The sequence below is a fragment of the Capsella rubella genome, unplaced genomic scaffold (assembly GCF_000375325.1).
Source record: "Capsella rubella cultivar Monte Gargano unplaced genomic scaffold, Caprub1_0 scaffold_4, whole genome shotgun sequence".
Lineage (NCBI taxonomy): Eukaryota > Viridiplantae > Streptophyta > Magnoliopsida > Brassicales > Brassicaceae > Capsella > Capsella rubella.
In genome coordinates, this window is record NW_006238920.1 from 440,599 (window position 1) to 457,337 (window position 16,739).

Genomic DNA, 16,739 nt, shown 5'->3' on the forward strand with positions numbered 1-16,739 from the left:
TATTTGTTTAAGTACATAGTTGAAACAATTTTTAAATAATTTATGACTTTTTCTTTCCACTTTTGGTTTTGTTTCTTTCATTTTGTTCCACTTCTTGTCTATTTCAATATTCTAGCGCAAATTCATTAATACAATATTAATAATCTAGAGATTAAGACAGAGGTGTTTGGTTGTTTCGTTTTGTGTGGCCTTTAGGGTCAACTTGGGACAAATTGTCCCCTCCCTACTCTCTTCTAATTGGATCCAAACTCTTCGTACGTAAGCTAGCTACTACTCTTCAAGGAACAAACTTTTACTATAAACAACAAATTAAACAATCATAAGCATATTCATAGTTTACCATTGTTTTCACGATGACCTTTGAAACTTTGTATTTCTTCCTTCTACATTGTCCTACTCAAACACAAAATTTCGTTAAGGATACCAGTAATATAATTTATAGAACTGTTAGTTAGTTTGTTATATATAGATAATATCTATTGGCTATTGCCATCATTAGTTTTATATGTATTGAGGAGATGATATAAACCTAGAAAATTAAAGAATTATAACTTGCATTAGAAATAGAACACTACTCTTTCAATATTTTCACATTTTGTAACTGGCCGTTCATCTTAACTTAAGATATATGAACCCTTTAAAATTAACAACGTAACCATTAAAACTAGCATGATATGGACATTCAAACAATGAATTCGTTATTTTTCTTGGAAAAGGCATTGATTTGACAAAACTAAAACGAATGGCACCAAGTTAATAAATTCAGAGTGCTCTCTTTTTAATTCTTAGCACTTCGACATAAAGAGAGAACAAAACAATAACAACCATAAATCTGGAACCACACACAAGCACCAATTATATAATTTAAGTCAATCGTCATTAACATTTCTCTAAAGAATATGTGTAACAGCACCGTTTAGCACTAACCCATACTTTAAATAGATTATCAACTTCATAATCTATAAACATGTTATATACTTATGTGTTTAAATACATAGATGTATGAATGTGTAACCTAATTCAGACAGATCTATTACAGATAAACATATGCATGCATACATACATATACGTTTAATTTTTGTTGGAACAGACAATCCTGCATGCATGCATATGTATAAATCTATTTATTTGTGAAATTTTTTAAGACTAGTTAATAAAGTAAAATTATTAAATATACATTATATAACTAAAATAAAAGTCAAAATATATAATATTGTATGATATGGTGGGAGATTAGTGGCCAATAAGTCATTATCTGACTTATCTATATCGGTCCTCTTCCCTAATTTTTATAGTAATATTTATGAAATGTGGTATATAGCTTTTTTTGACAACAAATGTGGTATATAGCTTAAACCTTTTTGTTTATGTCGTTTTTGCTTTGATTGAATTAACAATGCATTTAGGGTATACTTAATTATTACTTATAGTTGATATTGTTTATATATACAATAATAATATAAGAGTTATTTACAAAAAAAAGTATAGAAATACGGATGCCTTTCGGAAAGAAGTACCGTGCCTACTAAACTTCAGATTTAAGTACTTGGGTTTTCGAAAATTACTATATTATCCTTAATATATGACATCATACAACTCATACTCAATGGTTGATACTAATGGTTTTGTTACACTAATGATTTTCCAGTTTCCACATACGACAAAATTGATTAAACACTCAAAATTATTTGGGTTATATAAAAAAAAAATTGTTGTGAAAAGATGATGTCCACGCAAAGAAAATACACAGTAGAACTCATTCTGCTTTCACAAATCTGTTCAATCTCCCATACTATTTATTTCTTGAAAAATACTTGGATTTTCATCTATTTTTAATTAATCAATCAAAATTTAATAATATGCCATATCATTTTCTGTTTAAAAATAAATCAAAATTAAAATTAATAAAATAAAACAAATTAAGGGAAAACTTTTTGTAAGATTTTTATTAAGAAAATTACATTCAATTTGGGTTGATAAAATAGTAGTTAGGGTTTAAATTTTATAAATAAATAAAATTATATTTTGGTTTGGGTTTAGATTTTATAAATAAACAAAATTATATTTTGGTTTGGGTTGATAAAATAGTTGTTGGGGTTTAGATTCTGTAATTAAACAAAATTATATTTCGGTTTGGGTTCGTAAAATAGTAGTTAGGGTTTAGATTTTGTGATTAAACGAGATTATATTTTGGTTTGGCTTGATAAAATAATGGTTAGGATTTAGATTTTGTAATTAAACGAGATTATATTTTGGTTTGGGTTGATAAAATAGTGGTTAGGGTTTAGATTTTGTAATTAAACGATATTATATCTAATTTTGGATTGATAAAATAGTGTTTAGAGTTTAGATTTTGTTATTAAACAAAATTAGATTGTGGAGTTTATAAATTAAATTTTGTTTTAGGTTTATAAATATTAATTATTTTAATTTATTTAATTAAATGACATGACTAATTTTGATTGGGTTGTTTAATTAGTTTCTTAAACTAGGTTTTAGTGAATATTTTTTCACTCAAATAATCTACGTTAAAATGATATGTTTTTATACTAACTAGTTTTGCTATACTAAAATCAAAGTTATAGGTTCTACTTGGGTTTAGTAGCTACTAACTCTGGGTTTAGTTCTCTCTGTTTCATCTAATATTGTGGAGTTCACCACAAACCCTAAATAACCTAAATCTAGCTCTCGTAGCTTACTTCTAGTCCACATGATTGGCATAAATTCATGTGCGCCATTGTAGATGATTTCCCGTTCATGAAAAAATTATCTTCGTTTAACAACTTGCCTAATTTCGATGACGTCAGCTTCTTATGCCGCTTAAAACATCCGGGACAATAATGTCATGTACAGTTGGTTTTCTTATTTTTTTAGTGCTTTGCTTGTTACAATACCTAAATCCGAAGTTAGAAGCAAAATAGTGCCTAGTATTATAATAAGCTCATAATATAATTAAAGCAAGTACACTCTTAGTGGCTCAAACCACATTCGTTAAAGATATATAATGTATATATATATTATGTGTGTGTGTGTGTATTATATAGTTTTGTTTTTAATTTCTTTTAGTGTTAATGTGTTATATAGTTTCCATTGTTCGTAATTGTGTACCATTTTAATATTCACGAGCCTTTTTGTTTGTTGATCATATGGGATCACTTAAATCGAATATGAAATATTCGGAAATTGGTTTGTTTCTGAAATGATATATATTAGTCTATTAACAAATGAATATATTAGTCTATTAACAAATGAATATTCTTAATGTAGCTATTTAATCAAACCAATTTTGAAATAGAAGTTATAAAAATTTAATATTTGTCACATAGGTCTATTTCAATGTTGTGGGATAAAGTATCCAAAAATCTGAATAACCAAAACCAAATTATCCAAATTACCCCTTTCATATGCATGCATGTATGGAAATATCATCAAACATAAATTTAGGTTTTAAATAGTCAGATAAATCTAATAGCCATAAAACTTGTCAAATAATAAACCACGACTATTGAATTCTAGATAACTCTTGATGACAAAAAAATATACAAAAATACATACTCTTGATGCATGCTTCTCACTATGGAGTAATAAATGCTAACTAGTAATGTGATTCCAAACGAGAAAAGCACAAGTAGATTAGAGATTAGTTGCATGTACATAAACAACTAGTAAGATGATTCCAAATCACACATATACATATATCGCGTTGGTCGGACTCGGATACTCTCAATGGTCGGTAATTTTAAAACCAAAAATGATGAAAACTTTTATCCACATTTTATAATTTCTTCATATTATTATACACTAATATTTTTGCATAAGGCCTTAAGAGCCGACCTTAAAGCGAAGGCCACCATATTTAGATAACACTTCCATTCTAAATTCGATATTACTTTAGTGTGTTTTAATTATCACCCACTTGTTTCATTATATGTGAACAAAAACATATTTCTAACTAGCTATGTTTATTAGTTTAAAAAAAAAAAACTCGATGCATTGTTTTGCTCACTTAGGAATAATTACATTATCATGAACGACTAAACATATATTAATTCTTTGGTTTTTAGAAGAAAAGAAACGAAAAGTAAACCAACTTGTAGCTTAATAAGTTTGATTAATGTTCCCTTTTTCGGTTAGATAAGGTTTATAGAAAGGCATAATTTTTTTTGGGGTCTCCTAACGTATAAAAATTTATTTTTCTTCACTCAATGTAGAATTTTTTAAGGGTTTCAGTAATTAAATAAATGGGTAACAAAAAAAATGTTGATAAAGTTATGAGTCAGGCTAATAATGTGTTTTAACCACGTTGAACGAGGGTTGTTATATGTTAATGTTGTTGATTACCATGTAAACACCAAATGTTACACACTAATATTTTTTTTCAACTTTTTATTCTATTGGGCTAAATCTAAATGGGTCAAAGGTCAGAGAACTAATCAATTAAAGAAAAGAAAATAAAGAAAGGGGATAAAGAGAATGGAGCATGGAGAAGCATAATGATGAGAATGGAAATCATAACCAACGGTCGTAAAGCCACGAGTCGTTTCTCTATAAATTACGACACACTTCTCTTCATCATTACCAAACTCATCCTTCACTTCATTCTTCTTTTTAAACCACTGTCTCTCTCTCTCTCTCTTTGGTCTCAAGTCTCACAATAACAATAATTTTAGTTAACCTATAACTTATAAAATAACAAGAAAGAAACAAATATGTCTTCGATGGGAGCAAACTACGCACATCTACAAGTCATGCAGAAGAAACAGAAGGAGAAGATGATGAAGAAGAAGTTGGAGAAGAGGAGAGAAGGCGGTGTAGACGGTGGTGAAGGCGGTGGTGTTTCTTCCGCCGGTAACAGAATATTTCCGGTTAAGTCTTCTCCGTCGTCCACGACTTTTGGAGTAGTAGAAAGACAAGAATGAATGAATGAATGACTGAAGTGTGGAGATATTTTCTTTTTTTTTTTCTATTTTCAGTTGAATTTATGTGTCTTTTGTGTGTGATTTGATTTGATGTGATGTGATATAAGTGGTCCTCTTTTGTGTCTAGTCTTTTAAGTTACGTAATTTGTGTTTCATTTGTTTTAATATCAAATTTGTATCACAATAATTTGTATATTTTCGTACTTTTCAATCAACATGTTGTAAGATATTTCTGTAATGACAATCGTAATTTTAAGATAATTTTTGTTTTTGGTTTTTGGCAAACTTTTTTTCTATGAAGTTTGTGAAGGTTGCGTAAAACACGAGTGGTCGGATTAAGACATATAGTCAAATTGTTTGAGTTCAGTGGAACCTTGTTATAACTAGACATGGGTTAGCGTATTGTTTTCTAATTCAAGAACACTGTCTTGTTCCCTGTCGTATGGAACATTTGCGGCTAAAAGTAAAGATGGAGATGTATATATATATCAAGAAGAAAGTAATGGTTGTAATTGATAAATATGTATCGCAGCAGTACAAAATGAATCGTTTTCGTAATAACCAATCATAAAAACGATAGAAAAGCGATTACACAAAAAAAAATACTCTCAATATATATATGTAACACTCTTATGGTACTCGTTATTTTGTATTGTTTTTTAAACTATTTACCTTAGTGTTTACCGTTTCTCTATTCGCTAAACTTTTTAAATTTGTACCGTTTTGTGTTGTTAATCAGACCTAACCTAGCTCTAAACTTTTTTTTTTTTTTTTTTTTTTTAACACATACCTTTATTCCTCTTAATCGATACCGATTACAAACTGCAGTGCCTCCTATATGAGTCACACCTGAATACATTACAACAAAAGAGGGAGGGAGTAAGAGGAAAATTATTGAAACACACCAAACCAAGTGCCTACCTAGCTCTAAACTTGTTTGTACCGTTTTGTGTTGTTAATTTAGACCTAAACTAACTGCGATCTTATTGAGTTTGAGCATCACGTTTGTGTGTATTCAGTTTTATATAGTTAGCTTAGACGTAACTGAAATGGATATGTGCAAAATCTTCTCGTTTAGCATGTGCAAATAGGATGGTCGAACATGATCCGAATATAAAGAAAACTAAACTAAACAAATAATTCAAACAAAACATGCATATACTTTAATTTATAATCTATAATATTTTTAAGTTTTTCTTTTCTTTTTACCATAGTAAATATATCTTTCATACGTTGACAAAAAAATAATATATATCTTTCATACATAAACTTTGCGACGGTTATGTGTTGATTGGAGTATTTAAACATGATCTACTTAAACATATTGTAAGTGCTAGTGGCCAAGTTTTGAGAAAAATTATTAGAAAAACGATAACCAAGATATGGAATGTTTTTGTTTTGGAGCTAACTAATGCAATGCTCAATCTAATATTGCAGAAATAGGTAAGTATTCTTCAAATTTCGAGCATGCCTCTAAAACCAATAAGATTTCTAGTTTCCTAGGGTTTTATACGGTTTCAAGAAAGTGGAGGCATCAAATTGTGTTTAGAAGGATCAATTAAAGAACATGATTTTTTTTTTTTTTTTGTTTCCCAGTCTTCTTCTTGTATGGTATTGTGATCATAATTGGCTAAGAAGGGAAGAGCACATGTGCATCATATGGTTAACATAATTGTGCTTATCATATGCTTTTATATGGGCGCGCATAGTTGTCGATAGAAACAAAACATGCGTCGAGCTAAAAGAAAACAAAAATACTTAAAAACCTGTAGAATCTTTGATTCCTGTAAGCCATGAGGACATGTGCTTTTGCTCTTCTTTCGGACAAAACAAGTTGCTGTCATTTTTTGGACAAGATGAAATATCATGTCAAGGAAAATAATGTGTAGATGCAAAGGAAGCCACAAAGTTTATAATTGAAATGTTGACAATGTTTTTAACAATTTTCTTATTAGATTTCGTGGTAAGATACCTTTACGAACAGTGATCACCATCGTAATGAACTAATTAATCTAGTTTGGTAACAAATCAACATATATATAGGACCGTAACAACTACTGCAAACCTTACTTATTTTTTTCTTATTAAAATTGATTAATCCGATATTATTATTTCTTGGATTGTATATCTAGTTGATTGATAAATATTTTAATTAAAAGTATATCTAGTTGATCTTGTAAGAGATAACTTTTCATATCTTCAATAGAATAAATATTTAAATCTAAAATAAAATATAGGATAAAAAAAACAAATGTGCTGCCAAAAATGTTTTTTTTTCCTTCGTTTAACAAATATTCTATATATAGTATATAATAATGACTTCGTCTTGTACCATTTATAAATCGGGAAGGCATCATGAGCCTAGATTAATTTTTAACGGAATTTTTATTATAAAATGTAAATTTTTTGTTTAAATTATATGAATAGAAGTGAACTATATGATTTTTTTGAAGATAAATTTAGTTATTATGAGAAAAATTTATGGAAAATAACATATTTTGTGTTTGAATCATCGTCAAAAATATTGGACGTTAATTTTTAGTATCAAGTTATACAAAATTCTTTTATATGATCATTGTGAATGGTAGTATTAATGTGTCATAAAAAAAAAATTCTCATATCTTTGTAAGAAATTGATAATTGTCTTATTTTCTTTTAATGATGTATTTTTCTCTTCATTAAAAAAGCAAAACTTATCTTCATCAATGTAGTATTTTCAGTGAAAAAAGTGATTTCTAAAATTATTTAATGAAGAAATTAAAAAATATTTTTGGCGTGAGGAAAAAAGTTTCAAATAAATTCAGGTAAGTCAATTTCGTAATTAATTTTGATTAAAGAAATATTTAATAAATAAGTTGTATATTCGCTGTACATGACTCGTTTAGTTCTGTAGCCGAGCTGAGCCGACACAAAGCCGTTTAAGTTAAATCCACTCTTTGTCGGTGGACAAAGCCGGCTCTAATCCAATCACACACACACTCTCTCTCTCTCTCTCTCTCTCTCTCTCTCTCTCTCTCTCTCACCAGCCCACACACAGCTCTCTCCTTCTCTCTCTCTCTCTCCTCCGCTTTATACTTTGTTGAGTCAAAAATTACAGACGAAGAAGAAGAAGTAGAAACCTCTCTCTCTCTCTCTATCTCTCTCTCGTCTTCTTCGCTTCTCTTCTACGAAACAGACAAATGCAGAAGAACTGATTCTGCTTCTTCTTCTCGCATTTTTCCCATTTAGGTCAGTTCAATTTCGCAACCTACCTGCATGATTTGGTATCGGATCTCTTGTGTTTGATTTCAATGAGAGATCCGATTGTGAATTTTGATTCCACCCCCGATCTGAATCTTGCTTTTTGAGTTCGTATTGATGCAAAAGTTTCCTCATTTAGTTTAGCTCGAATCGATTCGGATCGTGTGGTTTTCTCAGTTGCTTATAGACTTAAACAGTATAATTCAGTTAGGTAGAGTCATCTTTGGAGACTTCTCATAGTCATCACCTATAGTTGCATTTACTTTCAAGTGTGTCATTGGGTACTTTGTCTGGATCTTTATGTTCTGTTTTCGTCTGATCTCTGTTTGCAGGGGGGAGGTTGATGTTCTGACGATCTGGTTTGGGTAGATCTGGGTAGGGGCAAGGTCTAATTTTGATTTGAGAATCTTGAAGTGAAGTGAAATATAAAGATATGACAAGTGCACTTGGATGGAGATTTCCTTCCAGTAATGGGAATGGCCTTGCCCCAGGCGAGACGGTAATCTTATTGGATCTGAGTTGTTCTATTGTGATGTTTCCTTTTCTGGTCTATTAGCAGGATGATTAAGCTGATGATATATTCCTTGAGTTTGAATCAGATTTAGAATTGTACTTGAGCTGAGCCCATTGTTGATTAATTCAGTGGTGCTTTTTCCTTTAAATGGTATCTTGTGAGTAAACTTGTGTTCTATTATTTCACGTGTCTGCGTATCTCTTTACTGCGTCCTTCTTGTTTCGTTTTACTGTAGAAATGTCATAAAGTTTCCTTCTTTACAACCAAAACCTGACCCAATGGACGTTAAATCAACTGTGAAATGAATAAAACGCTTTGTACCAATCAGTTATATCTTACAGAGCGTCATGACAAAGATGATAGTCTTTTGCAGGAAAATTTCCATTTTAACTTATTTTGTGTTGGCTGGTCTTGACTGCAGGAGAGAAATGGGGATATGAAGATGCAAGATTCAGAGCCCCCAACGCCACATTCAACCACAAAGATGAGTTTGAGGTTAGACATATTTATGTATTTGGTGTTGCATGGAAGCCAATCAGTGTGATAAAATCGAGGCCTTTTCAGGATTTGTTGCACCACAATCTTGGTTTAACGATGCCTTTGAAAATCAATATTATGTGGATTGGTTTCCTATGTTAATATTTCAAATAAAATATTTTAAGTAGAAAGGCACACCTATTAGCGACTTCGTAACTAACACTTTCTTATCACCTGCAGAGACCGAACCACCAGCATGGAAGATCCAGATGGGACATTAGCAAGTGTTGCCCAATGCATTGAGCAGCTGCGCCAAGGTTCATCATCTGCACAAGAAAGAGAATATTGCCTGAAGCAATTACTGGACCTTATAGAAATGCGCGAAAATGCATTCAGCGCTGTTGGATCACACTCCCAAGCTGTGCCAGTACTTGTCTCTCTTCTCCGGTCAGGGTCACTTGGAGTGAAGATACAAGCTGCAACCGTCTTGGGTTCTCTCTGCAAGGAGAACGAACTGAGAGTTAAAGTGTTACTTGGTGGATGCATTCCGCCATTGCTTGGCCTTCTCAAATCCAGTTCAGTTGAAGGGCAGATCGCTGCAGCAAAAACAATCTATGCTGTTTCTGAAGGTGGGGTGAAAGACCATGTTGGATCAAAAATATTTTCCACTGAGGGAGTCGTACCGGTTCTCTGGGACCAATTGCGCAGTGGAAATAAGAAAGGAGAAGTTGATGGTTTGTTAACTGGTGCACTTAAGAATCTTTCTAGCACCACAGAGGGATTTTGGTCTGAGACAATTCGAGCTGGGGGAGTGGATGTACTTGTGAAGCTGCTTGCAAGCGGGCAGTCAAGTACACTATCTAATGTCTGTTTCCTTCTTGCGTGTATGATGATGGAGGACGCCTCTGTTTGTTCCAGCGTATTGACTGCGGATATTACAAAACAGCTTCTCAAGTTATTAGGATCAGGTAATGAAGCGCCAGTGAGGGCGGAGGCTGCTGCTGCTCTCAAGTCGCTTTCTGCTCAATCTAAGGAAGCAAAGCGAGAAATCGCTAATTCTAATGGTATTCCTGTTTTAATAAATGCAACAATAGCTCCATCGAAAGAATTCATGCAAGGTGAATATGCGCAAGCACTACAAGAAAATGCAATGTGTGCCCTTGCCAATATTTCCGGTGGTTTGTCATATGTCATATCAAGCCTTGGTCAGAGCCTTGAATCCTGCTCTTCACCTGCTCAGACTGCTGACACCCTTGGGGCTTTAGCTTCAGCATTAATGATATATGATGGGAAGGCAGAAACTACAAGAGCATCTGATCCGTTGGTCGTTGAGCAGACTCTGCTAAAGCAGTTCAAGCCTCGTCTACCATTCCTGGTTCAAGAACGTACAATTGAAGCACTTGCAAGTTTGTATGGGAATTCCATACTCTCTGTCAAACTTTCTAACTCGGATGCAAAACGTTTGCTTGTTGGTCTTATTACAATGGCGGTGAATGAGGTTCAAGATGAGCTAGTAAAGGCCCTTCTGATGCTGTGTAACCATGAAGGTAGCCTGTGGCATGCACTACAGGGTCGTGAAGGGATCCAATTGCTAATATCTCTTCTGGGTCTTTCATCCGAACAGCAGCAAGAATGTGCTGTTGCACTCCTTTGCCTTTTGTCTAACGAAAATGATGAAAGCAAGTGGGCCATCACTGCTGCTGGAGGTATACCTCCACTTGTTCAAATTCTAGAGACTGGCTCGGCCAAAGCCAGGGAAGACTCTGCAACCATCCTTAGGAATTTGTGCAATCATAGCGAAGATATACGTGCTTGTGTTGAAAGTGCTGATGCTGTCCCTGCTCTCTTATGGCTACTAAAGAATGGTAGTCCAAATGGTAAAGAAATTGCCGCCAAGACATTGAACCACTTGATTCATAAATCAGATACTGCAACAATCAGTCAGCTTACGGCATTGTTGACCAGTGATCTACCTGAGTCTAAAATTTACGTTTTGGATGCATTGAAGAGTATGCTTTCTGTGGTTCCATTCAATGACATGTTACGTGAAGGCAGTGCTTCGAATGATGCTATTGAGACCATGATCAAGTTGATGAGCTCTGCAAAAGAAGAAACTCAAGCAAATTCAGCCTCAGCTCTTGCAGCTATCTTCCAGATTAGAAAGGATTTGCGTGAGAGCGCTCTAGCCCTCAAAACTCTCTTGTCGGCCATAAAACTGTTGAATGTGGATTCAGAAAAGATCCTTGTTGAGTCTTGTCGTTGTCTAGCTGCAATTTTACTTTCAATTAAAGAGAATCGCGATGTGGCCGTTTCTGCCAGAGAAGCATTGCCTACTCTGGTTTCTCTTGCCAACTCTTCCGTTCTAGAAGTTGCTGAGCAAGGAATGTGCGCTTTGGCTAATCTTATATTGGACAGTGAAGTGTCCGAGAAGGTCATTGTCGAAGATATTATTTTGTCAGCCACTAGAATCTTACGTGAAGGTACAGTGTCTGGGAAAACACTTGCAGCTGCGGCAATTGCCCGCCTGCTTAGTCGTCGCCGAATTGATTCTGCGTTGACAGATTCTGTGAACCGTGCTGGAACAGTGCTTGCCTTAGTGTCTCTTCTAGAATCTGCCGACGGAAGATCTGACGCAATATCAGAAGCCCTAGATGCTCTTGCCATATTCTCAAGGTCAGGAGCTAATGGAAATGTAAAACCAGCTTGGGTTGTTTTGGCTGAATCTCCTAACAGTATGGCCCCAATAGTCTCATCCATAGTGAGTGTTGCTAATCCTTCACTACAGGACAAAGCTATTGAAGTTTTGTCAAGACTTTGCCGTGATCAGCCTATGGTTTTGGGGAACATGGTCAACAATGCCAGAGATTGCGTGTCATCTATAGCTAAAAGGGTGATAAACACCAGGGACCCGAAAATAAAAATTGGTGGAGCTGCCATTATTATCTGTGCTGCCAAAGTTAACGACCAGAAGATGATAGAAAACTTGAATGAGTCACAATTGTGTGCCAAATTCGTTCAAGCACTAGTGCGGATCCTAGATTCATCTCAGCAAGATCAGGAGAAGGATGAGAAAGATAAAATCTGCATATGCATTCATCCTAAAGAAAAGGAAGAAGATGAAGAAGAAGAGGCAATAGAAAATAGGGAGGGTTCCACGGGGGCAACAGTTATTTCTGGTGACAATTTAGCCATCTGGTTACTCTCGGTTCTTTCTTGTCATGATGAAAAGAGCAGAGCAGTAATATTGGAGTCAGAAGGCATCGAGTTGATTACTGACAGGATAGGCAACCGTTTTCTCCAGGTATTTAACTTTCTTATAGATTAGAGTCTTTAAGATCACAGCTTATCAGAAACATTGATTAAAAAAAACCCACTCTGATAGAATTTCACATTCTAACTCATTTTGGCACGCGAGGTTGTCGATTATCTTTCTTTAGGTGCTAATTTTTTTGAACATTTCAGGCTGATAATGGAGAAGACGCCAACATTTGGGTTTGTGCATTATTGCTAGCTATACTTTTCCAGGACAGAGAAATCACTCGCGCACATGCAACAATGAAGGCTGTTCCAGTGCTCTCAAATCTTGTGAAGTCAGAGGAATACGCAGACAGATATTTTGCAGCACAAGCTCTAGCTAGTCTTGTCTGTAACGGTAGTCGGGGGACTCTTCTATCTGTTGCAAACTCCGGTGCTGCGGCTGGGTTTATATCATTGCTTGGTTGTTCTGATGATGACATAAAAGAACTTCTGCAGCTGTCGCAGGAGTTCGATTTAGTGCGCTACCCAGACCAGGTTGCCCTTGAAAGGCTTTTCCGAGTTGAAGATATTAGAGTTGGGGCTACTTCTCGAAAAGCGATTCCCTTACTAGTTGAACTTCTTAAACCAATTCCAGACCGCCCCGGTGCTCCGCTTCTTGCACTTAATCTTCTAACTCAGCTTGCTGGAGACTGTCCACAAAATATGATTGTCATGGTAGAGTCAGGTGCTCTAGAGGGACTCTCAAAATATCTTTCCCTTGGACCTCAGGATGAGCAAGAGGAAGCTGCAACAGTTCTTTTAGGGATCTTGTTTAGCAGTGCTGAAATTCGAAGGCATGAGTCAGCATTTGGTGCCGTCAGCCAACTAGTAGCAGTGTTGCGTCTAGGTGGAAGAGGAGCAAGGTACAGTGCTGCCAAGGCTTTGGATAGTCTCTTTACCGCTGATCATATCAGAAATGCAGAGTCTTCTAGACAAGCTGTCCAGCCATTGGTAGAGATTCTCAACACTGGTTCAGAGAGAGAGCAGCATGCTGCTATTGCTGCACTTGTTAGGTTGTTGAGTGATAATCCATCACGGGCTCTGGCAGTTGCAGATGTGGAGATGAATGCGGTGGATGTTCTCTGCAGGATCCTTTCTTCAAACTATACGATGGAACTGAAGGGGGATGCAGCAGAGCTGTGCTATGTTCTGTTTGCAAATACGAGGATTAGGTCTACAGTTGCTGCAGCGCGTTGTGTTGAGCCACTTGTCTCTCTTCTTGTGACTGAGTATAGCCCTGCTCAGCATTCAGTTGTACGTGCACTGGACAAGCTTGTCGATGATGAACAACTGGCTGAACTAGTTGCAGCTCATGGTGCTGTGGTTCCTCTTGTTGGCCTTCTCTATGGTAAAAACTATGTGCTTCATGAGGCGATATCCAGGGCTCTAGTAAAGTTAGGCAAGGACAGGCCTGCCTGTAAACTGGAAATGGTGAAAGCTGGAGTTATCGACTGCGTACTTGATATTCTCCACGAAGCTCCAGATTTTCTTTGTGCTGCGTTTTCAGAACTACTTCGCATCCTCACAAATAATGCTACTATTGCGAAGGGACAATCTGCTGCAAAGGTGGTGGAGCCACTTTTCAATTTGCTGACGAGGTTGGAGTTTGGAGCTGATGGACAGCACAGTGCTCTGCAAGTTTTGGTCAATATCTTAGAACATCCACAATGCCGTGCTGATTATACACTTACACCACACCAAGTGATTGAGCCGCTAATTCCGCTGCTGGAATCTGCGTCCCCAGCAGTACAGCAGTTGGCAGCTGAGCTTCTGTCTCATCTTCTCTACGAGGAGCATCTGCAGAAGGATCCATTAACACAACTTGCAATCGGTCCTTTAATCCATGTGCTGGGATCTGGCATACACCTATTACAGCAGAGAGCTGTGAAAGCACTCGTTAGCATTGCTCTAACATGGCCAAATGAAATAGCTAAAGAAGGTGGTGTGAGTGAGCTGTCAAAGGTCATACTGCAAGCTGATCCATCACTTTCCAATGTGTTATGGGAGTCTGCAGCATCAATTTTGGTTATCATCTTGCAATTTAGCTCCGAATTTTACCTGGAAGTTCCTGTCGCCGTTCTTGTAAGACTGCTTCGTTCTGCTTCTGAAAACACTGTGGTTGGTGCACTTAACGCTCTTCTAGTGTTGGAAAGCGATGATGGAACCAGCGCAGAGTCCATGGCTGAAAGTGGTGCCATAGAAGCTCTACTTGATCTTTTAAGGTCTCACCAGTGCGAGGACACAGCAGCGAGACTGCTCGAGGTACTTCTCAACAATGTGAAGATTAGAGATTCAAAAGCCACCAAGACTGCAATCCTACCCTTGTCCCAGTACCTCTTAGATCCACAGACCCAAGCTCAGCAAGCACGATTACTGGCAACTTTGGCCCTCGGTGATCTTTTTCAGAACGAAGCACTCGCTAGAAGCACTGACGCAGCTTCTGCTTGTCGTGCTTTAGTCAATGTCCTTGAGGAACAACCCACCGAAGAAATGAAAGTAGTTGCTATATGTGCCCTGCAAAACCTTGTCATGTATAGCCGGTCCAACAAAAGGGCAGTTGCTGAGGCAGGTGGTGTGCAGGTCGTCTTGGATCTGATCAGTTCCAGTGATCCTGAAACATCTGTTCAGGCTGCAATGTTCGTAAAACTACTCTTCTCTAATCACACCGTTCAAGAGTACGCATCTAGCGAGACCGTCAGAGCAATAACTGGTGAGAAAAATCTTGGTACCTTCTGTATCAATTTGATCTGCTCATATTTATTTTCTTATATCTCAGATGTTGCTTCCTTTTAATTTGCAGCTGCTATTGAGAAGGACTTATGGGCCACTGGAACTGTGAATGACGAGTATCTAAAAGCTTTAAACTCTTTGTTTAACAACTTCCCGCGCCTAAGAGCCACTGAGCCTGCAACACTAAGTATCCCACATCTAGTTACATCTCTCAAGACAGGATCAGAGGCAACTCAAGAAGCTGCCTTGGATGCGTTGTTTCTTCTCAGACAAGCTTGGTCAGCCTGTCCGGCCGAAGTTTCCAGGGCCCAATCAGTTGCTGCTGCAGACGCCATTCCCTTACTTCAGTACCTGATCCAATCAGGTCCACCGCGGTTCCAGGAGAAAGCTGAATTCCTACTGCAGTGTTTGCCAGGTACACTGGTAGTCACAATCAAGCGCGGTAACAACATGAAGCAATCCGTTGGTAACCCAAGCGTGTTCTGCAAGATCACACTCGGTAACAATCCTCCTAGACAAACCAAGGTAACAAATGACTCATCACCCCTTTTTCAATCAACTGCAACTAGTAATTTCCCGAGAAATCAACTCTATCTTTCGACTTTTTTCAGGTGATATCAACAGGACCTAACCCAGAGTGGGACGAGAGCTTCTCATGGTCATTTGAAAGCCCTCCCAAAGGTCAAAAACTCCACATATCATGCAAAAACAAGAGCAAAATGGGAAAGGTATGTCATGAAACTTAATTCATATATAGAAAACAGTTTCAAGATTTTGCCGGTTTAACTGTAAACTGTGTCTTGGCTTTGTGCAGAGCTCCTTTGGGAAAGTAACGATCCAAATCGATAGAGTGGTGATGCTGGGAGCAGTTGCAGGTGAATACAGTTTGTTACCTGAAAGTAAAAGTGGCCCAAGAAATCTTGAGATCGAATTCCAGTGGTCTAACAAGTAAACCACCTCTTCATCTTTTTGTGTTACTTTTTTGTTTTTGAGATTTCTTCAATCGAATCTTCTGTTTTTTTTTTTCGTTTTTCAAAAATTGTTTGATTAATTATAATGATACTGTATATAGTTTGTATTGTAATGTAATGATTACACATGGTTTTCTTTCTTTCAAATCTTGTTAACTGTGTGTTAGTGATTCAATTCATTTGTAACATTTTGTTGTCCTCTCTCCTTTGTATTTTGTGTAGCTCATATATTCATCTTTTTGGTTTGCCTCTTATGGTTATAAACTGAACTGAGATTTTTTTTTCCTTTTCGTTTTCATATAAAAGTTTGGGATCATTCTAGACGTCAAACATAGCAGAGTCAATCAGTCATAACCTCACCATAGTTTAATATTAATTAAAGAAAAAAGAAACCAAGATGCAAATGATCCGTAGTAAAAACATAGAAAAATGAGAGCATCCCGGTACGTGTATTGATTTGCCAGTTTTGCATATCGCAAGTTATTATCTTCATAAATATTTATGTTTTCACTCTCAAATGGGCAATATATAATTTGGTCAAATACAAATGTATTGCTTTTTTTGTTTTAGTTAACTTTGAATATGATAACT

At 36.0% G+C, this 16,739-nt stretch overlaps 2 protein-coding genes across 2 annotated transcripts; both read left to right on the forward strand.

Annotated features, from left to right (window-relative positions):
* The first annotated feature begins 4,607 nt into the window (after positions 1–4,607).
* Positions 4,608–5,188, forward strand: LOC111831131. The gene has a single exon (XM_023784714.1). It carries the CDS (start codon positions 4,710–4,712, stop codon positions 4,917–4,919), a length of 210 nt encoding a protein of 69 aa, XP_023640482.1. The 5' UTR covers positions 4,608–4,709; the 3' UTR covers positions 4,920–5,188.
* Positions 5,189–7,916: 2,728 nt separating this feature from the next.
* LOC17888625 (protein CELLULOSE SYNTHASE INTERACTIVE 1) lies at positions 7,917–16,400 on the forward strand. The gene is made up of 8 exons (XM_006293489.2): positions 7,917–8,147; positions 8,492–8,658; positions 9,095–9,168; positions 9,391–12,451; positions 12,613–15,157; positions 15,248–15,702; positions 15,789–15,905; positions 15,992–16,400. Exons 2-8 carry the CDS (start codon positions 8,593–8,595, stop codon positions 16,127–16,129), a joined length of 6,456 nt encoding a protein of 2,151 aa, XP_006293551.1. The 5' UTR covers positions 7,917–8,147; positions 8,492–8,592; the 3' UTR covers positions 16,130–16,400.
* Positions 16,401–16,739: the final 339 nt, after the last annotated feature.